Genomic DNA, 19,640 nt, shown 5'->3' with positions numbered 1-19,640 from the left:
CTCTGCCCAGTTACATAACTCCACTCGCCTGCCTGCCGCTGAGCTGTCTGCACACACTCCTGCTCTCCAGCCACTGTGTTACCGGGACACTTCAATGTCACCCATGGGTTCAACATAACAAAACAAAACCCTCAGAACCCCTTTCCGCAAGAGCACCCTGAGGCTTTCATTTCCTCACTGCTGGTCACAGGAGAACGCAAGGACCTCCCCAGAATGACTGCCCCATGGAATTCAAATGCTTCCTGCCCCAAAGTGCTTAAAAAGACAAGACCCCTCTGTCTCCACACCTCAGGCCGTGGCCACTTTGTGACCACAAAGATGGCCGCCTGCCACGGATGCGGTGCCACACATGTCCCTACCTTCCATGTAGGCCTCAATCTTCCGGATGAGCTCGTAGGACTTGGAGCGGTCGAGCAGGGTTCTGATGGCAGGCAGCGGGTCCAGGACGATGGTCTCAGGGTGGGCATCGATGTACTCCTGAAAGGGAAGCAGGCTGCTCTGGTTAGAGCGGGGGAAGGGCCAGGTAGCATTTCACCCCTCGTGCCCTCTGCACATCCATCCTGTCCTGCCCTCCAGCCCTGGCTTTGGTGGAGGGTGGTGCATTCCAGCACTGGGGCATTGCGAGCAGTCACCCTGAGATCTGAGAGAGAGGCCTGACCAGGCCAAACTAGAAATAGAGCGCCACGCGGAAGACAGCGAGGAAACCTCAACCAGGCTCAGGGCAGGCCGCCTGACTCCGGACAAAACCTCACCCGGAAGCAGATCCACTCCAGGCGCTGGCTCCTCTGGGAGTGGCGGCCCCGTGCCCACACTGATAGGGACTCTGAGGCAGGGCCGGGGGAGTGGGATGAGGCCAGGAGTCATCAGACCGTCTGTGGGAAGGTGTGGCGGAGAGAAACATGCCACAGGGTGGGCACCGGCCACCCAGCACTCCTCAAGTACTGCACCTCCATACCTGCTAGCTTTGGGGTAGGCACGAAGGAAATGCAAGAGAAACTGTGACAAAAACCAGTCTCTAAGGAACTTACTATCTTCTTAGGGGAATAACCCTTACATGCGGGGAAGACACTGTTGTCCAAAACAGAACTCAATAAAATAACAGGCAGAATCCCACACCACCCTGGTGGGCCAGACCAACCCGAGCTGACATAGCAAAGGAGCCCACCCTTGTTCTCAACCTCCATGATTCTTTTTTTTTTTTTTTTTTTTTTTTTTTTTTGAGACGGAGCCTCGGCTGTGTCACCCAGGCTGGATGCGGTGGCTGATCTCGGCTCTGGCTCAGCCTGGAGTTCACCATTCTCCTGCCTCCCAGCCTCCCGAGTAGCTGGGACTACAGGCCCGCCTACGCCCAGCTAGTTTTTGTATTTTTAGTAGGGCGAGGTTTCACCATGTTAGCCAGGATGGTCCTGCCGATCTCTGACCCCTCTTGATCCACCGCCTCGGCCTCCCAAAGTGCTGGGATTACAGGCTTGAGCCACCGCGCCCATGATTCTAAGGACAAAACTGGAATGCTGGCGTGACGAGAGGGGGGTCTCGGGGAAAAAGCTGGCCTAAAGAAGGCCTCAACCAGCTGCTGCGGGTTGAATTGTGTCCCCCAAATATACGCTCAAGTCCTAACCCTTCAGCACTTGTGAATGTGGCCTTATTGACAAGGAAACAGGGTCTTTGTGGATGGAATGGAGTTAGGACGAGGTCATGCCGCATGTGGGTGGGCCCCAATCCCCTGGCTGGATTTCTGAAGAGAGAAATCTGAACACAGACACAGGCAGGAGGCCGTGTGGAGACAGACGACTGCAGTGACGCACCTACAAGCCGAGGAGGGCGGAGGGTGCCCACCCCCACCAGGAGCCCGGAGAGGGGCAGGGAAGCTTCGCCCTCGGGGCCTCTGGAGGGAGCCACTGCTGACGCCCTGACTGGAGCTGTTGGCCCCCAGGGCTGGGAGATTCCCGTAGTGTTAGGCCTCCCAGTTTGTGATACTTGGTTACGACAGTCCAAGGAAACGGACACACCAGCGTGATTCCTCCGCCCAGCCAGCCCCTGCCCTCCGTTCACCATTCCGCAGCCTGTCAGTGAGGCCTGCACAGCCGGGGAAACGCACCCCAGTGCTGCCGTCCTAGTGAATCTTATGGACAGAAGGAAACCGCCATTTGGAATTACTTTTCTTCAGTGAACTTATTTTGGTCCTAGTGACCACTTGTTAAGCCAAAAGCCACTTTTAACACAAAAACCAGAGACTCATATTCCCACTTCTGCTCTGAAATCGGTCTCTCCTTGGATTTCGCGGCAGAGTGTCTGGCCCTGGGCTCCTTTCTGTCTTTCGGTCTGAAGGTTTAAAGACTTCAGCGGCGGCTGGCGTAACCTAGGGGAGGCCTCGCGTTCCAGTCCTCACGCCTGTGACTGTCCTCACCCCTTAGCCATCCTCTCCCTGTACACAAGTGCGAGGACCTAGATGCGGGGCCGGAGCGTCACAGCTCCCTCCGGCCGTCAGCAAGCCACTTGGCCACCAACCTGCTGCCTGTAGACAGTGGACCAGGCACTGATGCGGGAGAGCCCACGTCTGCCGCCCACACAGAGCGTGGGGACTAGCCGAAGAGTCTCCTTAAGGAAGGTTTTATGCAGAGCTGCCCTGGGGCCAAGCAGCCACGCCCAGTGCCTCTCACCTGACACTCTCAGCCTCACCCAAGTGCCTGCAGCTGATCCCTCATCTCACTTGGGGGCTCTCCATGGGCAACTACCCCTCTCGGCACCACTCCATCATCAGAGCCTGTCCTTTTAAACGCAGTCCATGCTTCCACGAGAGCAGGTCACTCATGAGGCCCTCCCCGCTGAGACTCACACATATGTATGAAAACATATTCACAGCACAACATTAATAGCTGGGTGCAGTGGCACAAGTCCGTGGTCCCAGGTACTTGGGAGGCTGAGGTGGGAGGATCACTCAGGCCCAGGAGACTGAGGCTGCAGCAATGTACAATGATGCCACTGCACTCCAGCCTGAGCAACAGAGTGAGACCCTGTCTCCAAAAAAAAGAAAGAAAAAGAAATGTCAATATTAAAAGGTCATCCACTCAAGAGACTTCACATCACTGACAGTGCTCTGGGCATTATGTGGGGTGCAGCAGATACTTGGATGATCAAAAGCCTTCTCCGCTTCACCCCACCAGATCTATAGTCCTGGCCAGCAAGTTCATGTCCTCGGTTATGAGCTAAAGGCAGTTGGCTGTCCTCACTCCCCTACCCTAAACACACCAGGAAGAAGTCTGGTGTAGTGGGAAGGCTATGTTACCAGGAGTCAAGAAACCCAGGTGCCCGGTGTCATCACCTCTCAGAGTCACCGTTGGCAAGTCACTTGGCTTCTCGGCATCTCAGTCTCCACATCTGTGACATGAAGAGTACTGCAGATGCCCTTAGGGTCTCTGTAAAGATGGCCTCTAGTTCTAAGGGTGTAAACAGACTGAGTAAATGAAGTGTGTGTTTGTAAAGGTAAACCTGAAGGCTACACAGGAGAGCTGTTCTAGAACAGGACGGACCACTAGCTAGAGGCATTCCAGGTAACGGGAGGGCCACCCACGCATTTGCTGCCTTCCTTCCAAAAGGGGGCCAACAGCCGAGCACGTGGATGGGACGAGCCAATTCTCCCTCGGCAACTGAGGCTGCTTAGAACACAGACATGCTCCTTCCTCCCCCTCAAAGTGCCGAGAACAGTCTCCGCTCAGTTCTGAATAAATGAGGGCGATTCTGATTCCATGTTTATGCGTTAGGACAGTGACCTTTAAAGAGAGAACTCAGATTCATTAAGACATGAAGTTAAGCCAAACTCATGAGGAAAGAGGCTGCATGAAACCAAAGGGGAAAACATCTGACAAGCAGGCGCCAACAAGCTTTTGACCGGGCATGAAAGCATCGGCATTAACAGAAGAATTCCTCCTAAACACGATCTCTTCTAGGATGGGGACAGAGAGGACAAAGAGTTTTCCCAGTCGCCTCGCTATCCACAAGTGGACTTCGTGCCAAGCTTTCCAGCTTACCTATTATACTGAAGGCCTCGTGCATTTTTCACAGGTCTCTTAGAATTACCAATCTGCTGGGTGGGTGAGCACCCTGTACCACTTTATCACCACTCAGAGGAAAAAAGGCACAGCCATCTCCACGGCAAATGGTAAGCACATGTTCCCTCGCAGGGCCTGCTGGCTAAAGGACACCAAGAGCGCGATCCTGGAGCCAACAAGGGCAGCCTGGCTCTAGGCAGACATTCAGCCCCCGCCAGGATGAGGGCTGGAACACACCTGGGGCAGAGCATCATGGTGCCCGCCCACAGCACAAGCTCCCTCAGGCTTTTTAGAGGCCCCAAGCCCATGGAATGATGCCAACAGGGACAACCGGCCCTTTGCTAAGCTGTCACTGAGAATCTGAGCAGAATGAGATGAACGTCAGAGATACTCTTTCCTCCTCCATCCTCACAGACAGGAAATGAGCAGGGGGTGAGACACAGGGATTTGCTCCTTCTAATGGAAAATGCTGTCAGAGTCCTGAGTTCAGATTCTGCCTCTGACGCTGACTCATCCTGGGCAAGGTCCACTCTGAATAAAGCCTACCCGAGGTAGCTGCTGTGGGCATCATGGAGATCACGGATGCAAAAGGAGTCTGTAGACACAAAAATGAAAGGATTCTCATTACCCTGCAACACCTGGGCTCCTAGGGCCAAACCCGACACAAGGTCTCGGCTCACCCTGCCTTGCCCTGTGCAGCTGACCCCAGGGAAGCCAGCCATGCCCATGGAAGGGGGCTGTGGTTCTGGCCCATGCCCACCCTCCTGTTGATGCCGGGGTGTAACGCAACCTCCCACCTCCAACCCCACTCCAGGCAGTGACTTTCCAGGGCATTCATTTTTCAGAGATGCAACTCGAAAAGGACTTACAGATTAAATAGGAATCTGGGATGTGTTTCAAAACAATCTGGGTTGGGGGCAGGGACAGAAGTAGGTGAGGGACGGATGAAATGAGAGTGGCTGCAGCTGCTGACGCATGAAGCTGGGAGGTGGTACCTGGGAGCACGTTGCGGCATTCCCTCTTCTCAAATATTTTTAATTTCCCATAACACAAAGTCTGGGGGGAAATGGGAGGCAGGTAACCAGATCTTCCCCTTCTACCCTGCACCCCTAGGTGTGCCAGAAATGGATTCAAACACCAACACTATCTTTCAAGAAGAAACAAGAGCCAGCTACCCAGATGGGAAACACAACGAGAGATTAAGTATAGTAAGGATAATAATAATAAATAAAAATGATCATAATCAGTAATCATTTAAAAATAAAGGCAGTGGCCACTTACCTGGGACTTGCTATATGCACACTGCTGGACAAAAGGGTTTTCAAAAGCACTGCTTCTTTCAATATAAAAACCCTATTGGGTAAAGGCCCAAACTATAAAACTTTTAGAAGAAAACACAGTCATAAATCTTCGTGACCTTGGATTAAACAACAGTTTCTTAAATGTGACCCCAAAAGTGCAAGACAGAAAAAGAAACAGATGAAGTGGACATCATGGAAACTGGAAACCTCTGTGAGTTCCGGCCCCCATCTGCCCTAGGCCTGTGCTCTGAGGAGAGGCTGTGCGTGGCCCGCCTGCCAGAGGCCCAGGGGCCGGACTGACCCCCTAAGCCAGCAGGGACGGCCACACGCAAAGCAAGTCCTGACAGGTCTTGTAGCACCTTCCCATATTTGGGGGTCCCCCACAGCACAGTGAGGGTGGCAGGGCTTCTCCCCATTTTTCTCAGGACCCTGAGACTCTGAGAGGTTTTGGTCAGAGACAAAGTCCCGGGCTCTGCCCTGCCCATCCTAACAGCTTGCTCCTTCCTTCACTCAGGACCCAGGGGCTGAAATTCTGCCCACTGGGCTGCATGGCCTGAGCGCTGAGCAGGCACAGGGTAACCTCCATGGCAGGGCTGGGAAGGTCCTGCTCCACACGTTGCTTAGGAAATCTCTCCTCCAGTGGGTAGGGAGGCTGGAAGGGAAGAAAAGGCCCCACACAGAGCCTGGAAACCCCTCCTCCTTGCTGGGCCTCAGCTCCCTTCTCTGTAGAATAAGTGTTGATGGCATGAAGGGGCTGCACGCCAGGGAGCCGGAGGCCGCCAGGCCCGGTTAACTGGGCCTTCCTCATTGTGAGCCTGGGCCTCACCTGTAAATGGAGATCGTACTTCTTCCTACCTCACAGGATTTTTATTAAGAACAGCCTGATTGAGATATCATTCACACACTATGCAATTTACCCCAAATCAAGGGTTCTTGGAATATCAACAGGGTTGTGCAAACGATCAGCTCAATTTTAGAACGTTTTCATCCTGTCAGAAGGAAATCCCATTCCCTTTCACTCTCAGTCCCAAGTCCCAGCCTCTGGCAACCACACGTCTACTTTCTATCTGGGTAGATCTGCCTATTCTGGACATTTCCTTTAGGCGAAGCCATGAGACATGTGGTCCTTCGTGACTGGCTCCTTTTGCTCACACGGTGTTTTAAAATGCATGCTTGTGTGCGGCAGTACTTCGGTCTGCTTCACGGCGTGGGTGTAGCGTCTTTTGTTTGTCCGTTCATCACTGGATGGAATTTGGGTTGTTTCCACTTTTTGGCTATTAGGAACAACGCCGCTGTGAACATACGTGTATAAATTTTTGTGTGAACATACGTTTTCACTTCTCTTGGGTGTATACATTGAAATGAAAATACAAAAGACCCCAAGGTTTGGCTCCTCAGGCATGGATGTTTTAAATCATGATCATAACGATCCACCACAGTATACAAGTGTGGCACTTTTCTGGTTCAACACAGGCAGTTACACAAAATATTGCATTTGATTCTCAGAGCAGCGCCATGGTTTACAGAGCAAATGCCTCTGTTTTTATTCCCATTTTATAAATAAAGAAACCAAGTCTCTGAGAGGCAGTGTTGACTGGCTCAAGGTCAAACACAACCAGCTAGGGGGCTTTGCCAGGATTCAAAATCAGCCGTTCCCATGTCAAACCCCAGACCACTGCAGTGCACCTGGTCACCTACAGAAACACGGGCTCTGTGACTGAACCGCTGTGAATCCCCAGAAAGGCTAGGGAGCACCTGAAAGCTGAGCACTAGTGAACTCGACATATCACAGTGGCTCGCGGTGGCTCGCGGTGGCTCGCGCCTGTAATCCCAGCACTTTGGGAGGCTAAGGCAGGTGGATCACCTGAGGTCAGGAGTTTGAAACCAGCCTGGCCAACACAGGAAAGCCCCCTACAAAAATACAAAAATTGCCGGGCGTGGTGGTGCACGCCTGTAATCCCAGCTACTCAGGAGGCTGAGGCAGGAGAATCACTTACTTGAACATGGGAGGTTGCAGTGAGCCAAGATCGCACTACTCCACTCCAGCCTGAACGATAAAATGAGACTCCATCTAATAATAATAATAATAAAAGGCTGGGCACGGTGGCTCATGCCTGTAATCCCACCACTTTGGGAGGCTGACGCGGGAGTATCACAAGGTCAGGAGTTCAAAACCAGCCAGTTCAAGACCAGCCTGGCCAACACGGTGAAACCCCATCTCTACTAGAAATACAAAAATTAGCCAGGCATGGTGGTGGGTGCCTGTAATCCCAGCTACTCAGGAGGCTAAGGCTGGAGAATCGCTTGAACCTGGGAGGCAGAGGTTGCATGAGATGAGATTGTGCCACTGCACTCCAGCCTGGGTGACAGAGCAAGAATCTGTCTCAGGAAACAAACAAACAAAACAACGGCAAGCACAGGCCTGAACGCCAGCGTGGGCCTGCCTGGAGTTCGCTTCTTGGGACTCCAGCTTTCCACGTGGAATAGATCAAGCATTAGAGGGGGCACAATTCCGTCACCTCCCCCATGGCCACAGCAGCATCGCTGGGGATGACAACAGCCTCCCATACTGAACCCAACAGGATTCTCGAATCCTGACCACCTCCTGGCTCCAGAGGGAGCTATGTGTCGGCACCAAGGCAAATCCAGCGTGCCACGCCCAGAGGAAACTTCCCGGCCGACCCGAGGATCCACTGCATCAGGGCCTGTGTGTTCAGTTAACACTCGGCCACCCCATTAACACCAGTGATTCTCCCCTTGACAGAAGAACTGAAATTACTTCCTTATGGCTGTTAAAAGTACTCCTAGGGGCTTTCATGGGAAAGGAAGTGATCCTGGGCTCACTTAGCACAATCTCACTCCCCTGACTCCTCCTGAGAGCACAGCCAGGCCCAGCTGAGGGCCACAAGGCCTGGCCTTTCCACCAGCTCCTCCGTACCCAGCGCCAAGTGAAACCCTGGAAGTCTCTGGTTCCTGAAGCCTTGGCATCTTGACGGGGGTCCTGCCAAGATTCCAGGGTGAGTCATAAACATGCTCACCAAGCACAGGTCACAGACCTATACACCTTGCAGGAATGGACACATTTCCCCTCAAAACAACCCTATGTAGATCCCGTTAGCAGCTCCATTTGACAATCAAAGAAACTAGGCCCGGCCAGGTGCAGTGGCTCACGACTCTAATTCCAGTACTCTGTAAGGCCAAGGCAAGTGGACTGCTTGAGTCTGAGAGTTCAAGACCAGCCTGGGCAATATAGCGAGACCCTGTATCTACAAAAAATTAAAAATTAGCCAGGTGTGGTGGTGTGCACCTACTCAGGAGGCTGAGGTGGGAGAATCATTTGAGTCGGGAAGTTCGGGGCTCCAGTGAGCTGTAATCACGTCATTGCACTCAGCCTGGGTATTACAGTGAGACCCTGTCTCAAAATAAAAGAAAAAGAAAAAAGAAAACAAAGTAGGGCTCAGAGCACCTAGCGGGTGGCCAGGGCTCTCCCTGCCAGCAGTGGCCAAGACGGGGTCCAAACCCAGGGCCTCTGGCTCCACAGCCCTCCAGTCAAAGACCCAAGGCATGGAAGGCCTGGTGAAATGAAAAGCATCTCAACTCTAACTAGGGCCAGGGTTGCTCAGCATTATTTCAGGAGAAAGGGAAGCCTTTCTCATGTTCGCTACCCAAGGCGAGGCCGCCAGCCTGACAGTCCAGGGAGGCCGGGCGTGCTCCATCTGGGGTCAGCACGAGGTAGAGCATCCAAGAAAAAATAGTAGGTCTAGTTTGCAATTTCCTTTCCCAGACGGAAAGGCACAGAAGGTCAGAACTAGCAAAACCCAGATGGACCCTTCGTCCACCCCCCATCTTTTCGGAAAGGGAAAAGGAAGTAGCAGTGAGGCCAGGGTCGCAAGGGAGCGTGGCAGAGCTGAGATTGCAGCTCCATCTCCACTGTTCCTCCCAACCCACGGTCCTCACTGGTTGCTTGTTCTCTCAAAGCCACAGCTGGACCAGAGCTCTGCATCTCTTCCCAGCCCTGAAGCAAGACGGATGTAAGCAAATGGAAGACACACACCCCTTAGGACAGTAAATACGTGACATAACTGAAGGCCACAGTCCACAGGACCTCTGTGAGGAGGGTCCGTGTGGCACAGAGGGAAAAGCGTGTCAGGGCCAGCACTGCACTTATGTACAGGAGGGCTCCCAGGGCAGCTGCTGAATGAAGGAGTGGCCCCTGCAGGGGGAGGACTAACAGATACAACAGTGTCAAGAGCAGTTGTACTTTTGAAGGCAGAAAGTGTGGTTCCGCAGAAAGCAAAGCCTCTCCATGGGAGGTCAGGTCACATGCGGATAGGGGCGGGGGCAGGGGCAGGCAGGCTAAGCAATGCTTTCTGGGAAGGACAAGTAATGAACTCTCTTGGCAGACCACTGCAACCGTGAAACTAACCCCTGCTGATTAACTTGTCATCAACCAAGGCCAGCCGAACATCCCCCATGCAAAGCCTTCCTGGCACCTCCCAGAACACCTGCCTGTTGATTACAGCTTACAGAAAACCACATGCCACAGACAGTCCTGGGAAATCCACACTAGGCCTGGGTGCAACAGAATGTGCCAGGCGGCCAGGCTGGCAGGGGGTCGGAGTTGGAGATGCATGCAGGTAAACCTTGGAGGTGGGCTCTCAAGAGCCAAAAGAACGTTGCAGCAGCATCCACTGTGCGCTGCGACAGGACCATCAAGCCTAGTTACCCAAGATGCCATTCACAAAGCCTACCACTGGATTGTGCAGTGTGCAACCTACGTAACAGTCCCTGACAGTCAGCCAAGGCTTCTGCCTGCCCGTCACTGTCAGATAATCTTTTTCACAGCCCAGCTGCACCTGGCTAACTTAACCCCAACACATGGGTCCTAGGGCACTGTGCCAGTTGAAACAAATGCAGAGTCAAGAAACTTGGGTTACAAGTCCGAGAACTGCCATTCACTTTATGTGTGTTTCTGAAAGTCACTTAAGTTATCTGTAGCTCAGTTTCCCATCTATAAGATGCGTGGGCTAGAATAACTCAATTATAACATCCTTTCTGCCTCTTAAGTTCTAGATTATTTGATTCTGTGATGTGAGGAACAAACCAAAAACAGAGCTGTTAGCTCCCTGAATGGAGCCAGATGCCCCCCAGGCCCGGAGACATTCAAACAGAGGAGCCAGGGAATGCTGTCCTCAGAGCACACCCACGGCAGGGTCACTGCACGCACCCCAGTCGCCTGCAAGCCAGCGAGATCCATGCCCGCCACAGGTGAGGGAGGGAGGCCAGCAGGAGGCACACCCTGATGGGCCGTGGACAGCTGCGCGTTGGCGACAGGCACCAACCACCAGCCCAAGCAAAGCTGTCCTCTGAGGCTGCGGTTGCCTGCGGTCTCTGTTTCTCCTGGATTCAGTCCTAGTGTGTGAGGGCATTTCCTCGCTCCTTCTTTCCTAACTTTTCTGAAACGGCCCCTTGGGAGAGCTGAGCTCTCCCATCAGCAGACACTTGGGTCTTAAGCAACCCTCATTTGTATTCCAGAGAAATCTCCCATGTCTGAGCACTCAGCCTGAGGCCTCCCAGACAGTACAAGAGCAGAAAGAGTGGCAGCCTCTGAGAAGCACATGTGTGAGAATCAGTGCGTGTGAGAGCTTGTGAGTGCGTGTGTGTGTGTGCGCGTGTGTGGTGACGGATGTCACCTATTCACTATCGAGCAATCGCATTCTCCCCACCCTCCCAGAGGCTACTAAGTGGCGGTCATGTGGCTGAGCAAAGGAGAGGCGTGGGACTGACCAGCAAAAAAGGAGCAGGGAGTGTGGGTGTGGGGGGCACAGGGCTGGGGGCTGGGGAGGAGCCTGCTGAGGCTGGTGATATAAACCACAAAGGGCCACCGGCATGGGCCGGAGCAGAAAGGGCACTCCAAGCAGAGGGGACAGCAAAAGCAGAGGTCTGGGGTGGGGGAGCCCAGCACATTCGCAGGCCTGCTGGAGGCCTGGCAGGACTGGAGCAGACGGCAGTCTCAACATGAAAAGTGAGGACAAGGTAGAGAGCAGGAGACGGGTCAGCTGAGGAAACTGACCAGCTGGTCAGTTTGGACCTGACCCTAAAGCAACAGGGTCCTGAGCTGGGAAGTGACAAGGACAGCTATGGGTTATGGAGTGACCAGTCCAGCAGCCTGCAAGGCCACAGGATGGAGCTGGGGATGGATGCAGTCTTGTTGGTGTGTCAGATGTAGTGCTGGCCTTAGGGGTATGTGTGCTGGACCTCGCTGTTCAGGAAGAACTGATGGGCTGCCTTCATCTTTTATACAGTGATTTCTGTGATTTGGTAGAGGTGGCAAAAGGAAAACTCTGATGCAATCTGCCTCTAGGCCTATTAGCTCCTGCGAGCCAATATTTAAATCCCTGAGCTCAGGCTGGGGTGGTCAGACATGGAGTGCAGAAGAGAAAAGTGAGCGTGAGACCACAGCACCAGACAGAGGCAAGATGGCCCGGACTCAGGGTCTGGCCAAGCCAAGTGAGGCAGCATGACACCACCCTTCCCAAGGCCTGGAGCTCCCCGCGGCAAAACCAACAGGCAAGAGGAGGAGACTGCCAGGATCCTGGCACCCTCCAACACTCTGTGACTCCATGCCAAGGTAAACTGATTAGAGACGCTTCCTAAGGTGGTGGAAAAGGGACCAGTCCTTAGTTGGTGGCAGTGTAACTGGCTTCTGCAAAGAGAAACCGGACAACAGCCAAAACTCAGAATGCACGAACTCAGCATCCCGATTCCTAGGTGTTTATCCTACAGAATTTCTCACCTGTGTACGCAAAAATACATGTACTAGGCTATTCACTACAGCATGTTTCTAAAACATGATCAGAAATGCCCTAGGTGTACATCGGTAGAGAGCTGGTTTGGTAAAGGAGAGGAAGGCCGTTTAACATGCAGCCGTTAGAATGAGGCTGCCTGCAAAAGACTAAGATGAGATCACTTCCAGGGCATACCGTATAGCCCCATTGTACAGGGGCTGTGTAGCGAGGAAGACTGTCTGTGTTCAGTCCCACAGAACCCCCTGGAAAGGCTCCAGGCCACTGGAACCGATGGCTGCCCCCCAAGACGGGAAGTGGCTGGCTGGGCAGCAGAGGGACTCTGTTCACAAACTTGTTCCAAATGTACGTGCCAGCTCGTTCAGGACTGCTGAGAGCCCAGCAGTGGTGCACAGGGCAAGCCACACTTAGGATCCATCAGACTCACAGTCCATGTGCAAGCTGGTCAAACTCAGTGTCCCAAGCCCAACAAGGGGTGGGGGAAACGCTAGAGCCCTGGGAAGGGCTGGGGAAGCTTCCCTGAAGCAGACACCAACAACCCATCCCCTCCCTGGTGAACAGAATGAATATCGAATAAGGGATTCAAAGCAACCAGGCTCCAGGCTCCAGGCTCCAGGGTCAATGAACTGTACGTGATTCTCCATTCTAGACTAGGGGAAGACATTAAAAGGGGCTGTGTGGGGTGGAGCAGGGCAGGGGCCTGAGCACCCAAACGGGGCACCCTGAATGTGATTCCGCATGCAGACCCCACTGTGTCTCCTGTGGCCTGCAGGTCACAGGCACTCCCATCCTGAAGGTGGGTGCCACCCACAATGGTCACTTCAGGTCATCCTCCCACGGGGTTACTGAGGCATTACAGTGTCATGCACCTCACTTAGCCGCCTGGCACGTGGTGTGAGCCATGGCTGGGAGAAACCGCAGGCTCTCTAGGGGAGAAACGTTGTTCAAGAGCCAGCAGAAAGACCCATGCAAAACAATGATTTTCAGGCCAAAACATAACCCTGACCGCTACAGAGGAGAGGGCTGGAAGGAAACAGAACACTATTATTTGGAGACAGCAAACGCCCCCTTTTTCCAGGCCCGCCACTGAAAACAATACCTCCCCTCTCTCCCCAGATTTCACACCAAACTTTTATGAGCTTTCTCCACCTTCTGTCAGCGGGAGGCAGGCAAGGTGCCCAGCCAGAGCTATTTCCCTGACAAATGTTACATGCTCTCTGTCACAGCACCATCGCACTAGTCAGGTCCTCTAGGCGACCAGGGAAGGGAAGGATCCCACAGGATGAAGGGACAGCTGGGATTTCCACACAGATGGAGCTAGAAGGGGTCGGTCACCTAGCCTGCTGTCACAGCTACCAGCTGAACAAGAGGAGGACAAGAAAGGGGCTGCCTGCCCAAGGTCACACGGAGCTGGGTTCCACCAACCTCAGCAGCAGCCCAACACCCCCTAAGCGCCTGTCTGAACCCTACACGCATTCCCACACACCCGCTCAGGTGGGCCTGGGCAGCGGCCCCTCCCCTGTGTACAGTAACACACAGGAGAGCAGCTTCCCTACATCAAGGCCAAAGGTGACATGCCTGCTGGAGCCCCACCCACCTCAACCTGGCCCACAGTCGCCTGGCTGAGTCTGACTTTCAGTTCCCAGAACAAGCCAATGCCTCCTGGCAGCCCGTGGACTCCCATGCCTTGTCCATGTGATGCATTGCTGGGTTTGCAAACATGACTCACAGCCAGCAGGGCTTACAAACTAGTGTCTGCAGGGAGAGAACAGTCATCCAGAATCAGGGCACAGTTTGCGGCGGTGCTGCTGACCTAGGCCAACTGGGTCACTGAGGCCAGAGGACCCCTGGGCTCCTCACCTCTGCATCCAGCCACCCCAGTCTTCTAGTTTCTGGTGCAGGCTCTAGGTGCACAAGAAGAGAGACAGCTCCTGCTGCCAGGGGCGACCTGGCTACGACATCTACCCTGTGGATGACACTGGCCTCGGTTCCACATGTCAGCCATCCTCTTCAGTGGCTGTGGGCATGCGCAGAAGTGGGAGTCGTCCTGCTGCCCTGGGAGCTCCTCCTTGACCTCTGACTACTGCAATGGGCAGGGCTCCTTCCTCCTCAGAGAGCTTGGGGACTAGAAAATGTCACATTGTCTGTGGCTCAACTTGGGGCCATCAAAGAGGGGAGCTGGCATGATATTTCGAGTCCTCAAAGAGCTACCCAGCACTCCCAGGGGGCCACCAGGCCCAGACTCAGTCTGGCTCCTGCCAGCTCCCAGCCCACTGCAGACAGCCCTTGCCACCATGCTCCAGCTGCGCCTGGCTACTGTGGGTCCTTGCGGCTCCATTCTATCTCACTGCAGGGCCTGGCCAGGTGCTGCCCCCTTGCCTGCTCCCCTCCTGACTGTCCTGCCCTTTAGGCCTCAGCTCAATGTCAGCTCCTCAGAGGATCAGTAACAAGCACCTCTCTGTTCTCCCAGGCCTCGGTGTGTTTTTTCCTAGTAATCGCCATCACTGGGGCTGTGTTACCTTGTCCTCTATTTACCTAGGTTTTGTTGTCATGATCCAATGCACTCACACTCGGATACAGCTCCAGCAGGGCAGGGGCTGTGTCCACCAGGTCTTATTGATTGTTGCATCTGTAATGTCTTTTAGGAACTCTGGCAGACAGTAAGTTCTCAACTAAGACTTGCTGAATGAACATCATTGTTATTGATAAATGATCTCACAGATCAGTGGAGAGACAAATGGGTGAGGGCCAGGGCCAGACCAAGGGCTGGCTGCCAGGAGGCGTGGGAGGCCTGGGGCAGGGACCTACAGGGAGGGGCTCAAAGGATATCCTCATGCCTCACTCTGTCCATCCCAGAAGGCCAAGGTCAGCAGAGGCCCAGCGCATGGTTTACCCGGTCGGTTGTACTCTTGGCTGGTGAGGTGGCAATGGGATTTATTACATGAAAACAAAGGCAGCCACAGTGGGCTTCATCCCGGGCACACAGCCTGTACAGGCAGCACAGAAACACGATGGGAAGTCATGCCACCCACACAAACCAGGAGGAAACAGAAAACAGGGTGTCCTTTCTGCCGCAGGTATTCATATTACTGAAGAAAAGAAGCCACAAGATGCTAGTCGTCTTGGTGTGCGATTCTAAACACTAAAACCCAGAAAGTGTACCCAATAGGGCCTCAGGGTCCACACAAAAATCAGGAACGACTTGACTGGCCGGCCTGAGCTCTCAGAGTGCCGGACCCATCTCTTACAAAACGCGGCGCCGCTTAACTACGGGTGGCGTGGGCTCCCTCCACCAGGGAACATCTGTAGAGATTTTTGGTGGGGAGTGCTGCTTGCATCTGCTAATGAGCAGCCAGGAAGGCCACTAAGCACCCTGTATTGCCTGGGATAGCCCCTAGCAGCACAGAATTATCCAGCCCAAGTTGTCGATCATGTTGAGGTTAAGAAATCCAGAAATAGTGTGCATAAAAGTTCTTTCTAAAACTTTGGGGAAAATGTATTATTGATAAACATTAATATTTCTAAAACTCAACAAGCCCCCAGACCCTGAGCTGAAAAACCCTGACTGTCCACACACAAGCAGAGGGGCGGCAGCCCACATGCTGGCTCAGAGCTCAGGCTTTGGGGTGCCCTCTCCTGCCCCTGTCCCAACCGAGCCACACAAAGTCCAGCTCTGCTCCTGGTTGTAAGAGGGCCACATGTCTTCCTGGGGACCAGGCTTGCTTTCCACAAGGGGAAGCAACTGCAACAGGCTAACGGCACAGAACGGCCCCACCTTCCCCAAAGCAGAAAGGGCGATTCCTGGCCTGGTGTTGGTGCACAATGGACAGATTGTGTGGCTAGACACCACGGGAGGAGTCGCCTATGACCCAGGGCAGCAGTTATCGAGAGGCTGACCTCACAGCCACCCCAGAACAGGACGTGATCTGTTTCTCTGGGACCAGGGCCACCAGATGCGTCCAACTCTGCCTCCCGTGGCATTTGCTGGCCAGCAGTCTCATTGTCACACGGCACCAGCTGTGTCAGAGGCAATCCCAGACGATGACCTCCTGCCAAGGTGGCCCTGAAATCACCAACCCTCACACCACCCACAGAGCCATCAGGTGTCACCAAAGCCCCTCCAAGCTATGATCCTGGCCTTGCCGCTTTCTACCTGACCCTGGGCAAGTGACTTAATTTCCCTGGGCTGCAGTTGTCTCCCGCTGAAAAATGGGGAAATAATTCCATTATCTCAGGGACTGAGATGAGGACCAAAGACATAAGAGATAAGAACGGCCCATGGCAGAAAGGGCCACATGGTACATGCTTGGCAAATAGGGAGCCCTCCCACGGCTCCCTGGTGACAACACAAACCCCTTCCAGGGGCACACGGTTCTTACTCTGACCCCACCGGTCAGCAGGCACAAAGGCAAAGCCGACACAAACCACTTAGATTCTACAGGGTTATTTATCCTCTGATAGGCTTAGAGGTTATCTTCCAAGTCGGATTCAAAGACCTAGAACAACAAAAACCTTTGTTTCTTCTACTTCCTCTCCATCCCTGTGCTGGCGACTGCTCAATAAACATCAGGGACCGACAGGGTCTGATTCAATGCAGCTGTGAAATCATATTTGGGGTAAATGTGAGCCGAGGCCTTGGGTAGTCCTTTGGAGGCAGACGCAACAGCTTTGAAGGTCTTCTGTGCCATTCTGCACCTTCCCTATGCAGTAGGCAAGGGGAGGCCCAGGTGGGCCAGCAGGTGAAGGGTGGGGCCAGGAACAGCACTCGAGTCCCTCTGACCCCCACCTGGCCCTGACTTTTAGGCATTTCCACTGCCCTAGCACAGAATGCATCTCCCGTCTGGGGACACTTTCATAATCACTGCCTCACTGACTCCAATTAGGACTGAGAACTCTCAAGTCAGCTGCGGCCACAGATAAGGCTGACAGAGTAGTCCTACTGTCACTGTAATAATAATATTGACATAAGCCACGGTGACTGACGGTTCACTAGGCGCCAGGCCTGTACTGAGTGGCTTGCACGCGTCATCACACCCCAGGCACTCACACTAAGTGTGGCCGACCATTACACACACGTGCAGCACTCACACCATGCCAGCACTACGGGCATCGCAGGTATTAATTAGTTTAATGCTAACAATAACCCTAACAAGGTATTTTAGTCGTTTTTAAGAAGAAAAGGGAACTGCGCAGTATTGAGTTCCCTTGCCTGTAGGGAGGTCCAGGGAGAAGGATGAGTCCGTGTCACCACAAGGTAGACACTGAGAGCCAGCATAAGCCTCACTGCCTTCTCACCCCCTGCTGTGACGGCTGTCATTTCAGACTGCAAAGCTGTGCCTAACCCTCCGGGACCATGTGGCGCAAGACAAGCTCAGCCTGTGCTGGGTGAGGGGAGCTGTCTATCCCTGCAGTGAAACCTGGCCTCGCCTGGCGGACTAGCAGGGAGGACCTCAAACGTCACCCCCTCCCACCAGCTCCCAGTCCCACTTGCTTCCTGTCCCCTCAGGAGGGTGGTGGGATCGGGGAGGCACTATTGAAGGCTAAACATGGTTTCCTTCGAGGCAAAACACGGAAAGAACCAGTGTGGCCAAGTGTGCATTCTCTTCCTGCATCCTTCGGGGCAGGAGCTTCCTTCCCAGATCCACTTTAGATCGTTACACACTGAGAGAAGCCAGGAGGTGAGTGCAATTTTGTCCTGTGTAGGCTGGACAAGGCTCGAGCTGCTCAGAGGCCGGCCTATCACGGCAGCAGAGGGAGGGGACGCTCAGGACCACATGCAAGGGCACCTGGGGCTGAGATGGGCACAACACTGAGCCTGGGGCCATGAGCTCCTTCTTCATCTTGGAAGCACCTGGGTTCCAAGGAGTAAACAGTGTCCTCACCTGCTCAGAGTTCATCTTGCACTGGCAATCTCCCCTTCAAAGCAGGGCCTCTCGCCAATTATATCCGATCGCATCACCACCATCCCCGCCCCACTCTCCCTGCAGGATAGATTCCAAGCTGCACAGCCTGGCATGAAAAAGCTTTGGAGCTCTGGAGTTGCTGCTCCCTCTCCAACCTCGCTGACACCTGGAGACATCGCCACACATGCCCATCAGGCAGTGCCATCTGCCTCATGAACCCTCCTGGCCTCCTCCCTCCCTGCTCCCAGCAGCCCAGCAGAGCCACGTCCTCCCTCCACAAGCCCATCAGGGCACTCCATGAAAGGCCGTCCCAGCACATGACCAGCACAGGGCATGCGCCTCCACCTAAACACTTAGGCACTGCAGGCGGCAGTGGGAACACCAGCTGCTGGGAGCAGACACAATCCCTGCCCCAGTGAAAGGACAGACAATAGCCACTGATAAAGAATTACAACCTTCCGAAGGGCATCAAGAAACAGTGCTAAGCTGGCAGGGCCTGGGACAAGAGATGTGTCATTAGTCAGCTCACGAGGGAGGATGTTTCTCGGGAAGGGGCACTGAGCTGACAGAACAGCTTGTGGAAAGACGCCGAGGTGGACACGCATCAGAGCCCTAGCAGTTGCTGAGGAGGCCAGGGAAGGAATGGGTGGGGCAGATCACTGAGGCCCCATGGGTCAAGCTGGCAATCATGGCTTTCAGTGTCACAGCAATAAGAAAGCATGGGATGTTTTAAGCCAAGTTGTGCTATGATCAGACCCATGTTTTTCCTAACTCATCACTTTAGGTGCACTGAGGTCAGTTCTGGGTCTGCCCGCCAGCCTCCCCTCTTGGCCAGGAGCTCCTGGGCTACCACAGAGGACCCTCTCCTTGCAGTCTGTGTGCAGACCGGGAGTTCAGGGAACATCTGGGGGACAATTACCGTCCTTCTGATAAAGACAGGGAAGAGGCAGCAGTTGAGACTGAAACCTCCTTGTTAGTTCTAAGCTTATTCAGGCAGAACCCCAGGAAGGTCCCCTGAGGCAGCCCCACATGACCCATGGATCACAATCACTGCAGCCCTTCAGAGGCAATTCTGGGGCTAGAAGGGGCAGCAGAAAAGGAGGGCGGGCCCCTTTCCTCCCACCCTGCGCCCACACCTGGCAGATGGCTCTGGGTGCCACGGCGAGGAGAAGGCTCGTGTTGCTCCCCTGGGGAAGCCACTCACCAGGCCAGGAGGCCCCTAGTGTCCCCAGGCCCAGGGCAGGGATCCTCTTGGCACGTCAGCCCCACTTGCCCATGTGGCCAGGCCCTGGGGGCCCCTGCCTGGGTCTGCACACCGAGAACCAAACCTCAGGCAGAGCCTCGGAGGCACCAGGCTGCTGGCTCCACGTGAACCTTGGAACAGAAAAACAACTGAATCATCCCAACCGAGTCTCCCCGAGCCAAGCCGTTTAGAAGCCAATCAACAATACACAAAAAACAAACACACACAAACAAACAAAATCCAAAACCCTGGGGCAGTGGTGACGGTTCGGTGACCAGCAGCTTTCAAGTTCTGCAGTAAGCCTCTGGCCCACACCCTCCACCTGCTCACCAGGGCAG

At 54.1% G+C, this 19,640-nt stretch overlaps 1 protein-coding gene across 3 annotated transcripts in view; it reads right to left on the bottom strand.

The window, feature by feature from the left end:
* ITPK1 (inositol-tetrakisphosphate 1-kinase) overlaps positions 1–19,640 on the bottom strand; it is a 181,382-nt gene that overhangs the window by 54,196 nt on the left and 107,546 nt on the right. For all 3 annotated transcript variants that reach the window (XM_003902187.3, XM_031667887.1, XM_031667885.1), the window contains one exon: positions 360–477. In XM_003902187.3, the coding sequence (XP_003902236.2) occupies positions 360–477 (118 nt within the window). The remainder of the gene's footprint in view (positions 1–359; positions 478–19,640) is intronic.

This window comes from Papio anubis, chromosome 7, assembly GCF_008728515.1.
Source record: "Papio anubis isolate 15944 chromosome 7, Panubis1.0, whole genome shotgun sequence".
In the NCBI taxonomy this organism is placed as follows: domain Eukaryota; kingdom Metazoa; phylum Chordata; class Mammalia; order Primates; family Cercopithecidae; genus Papio; species Papio anubis.
Note: the sequence above shows the minus strand (reverse complement) of the source record. Positions and strands in the feature narration are given on the sequence as shown.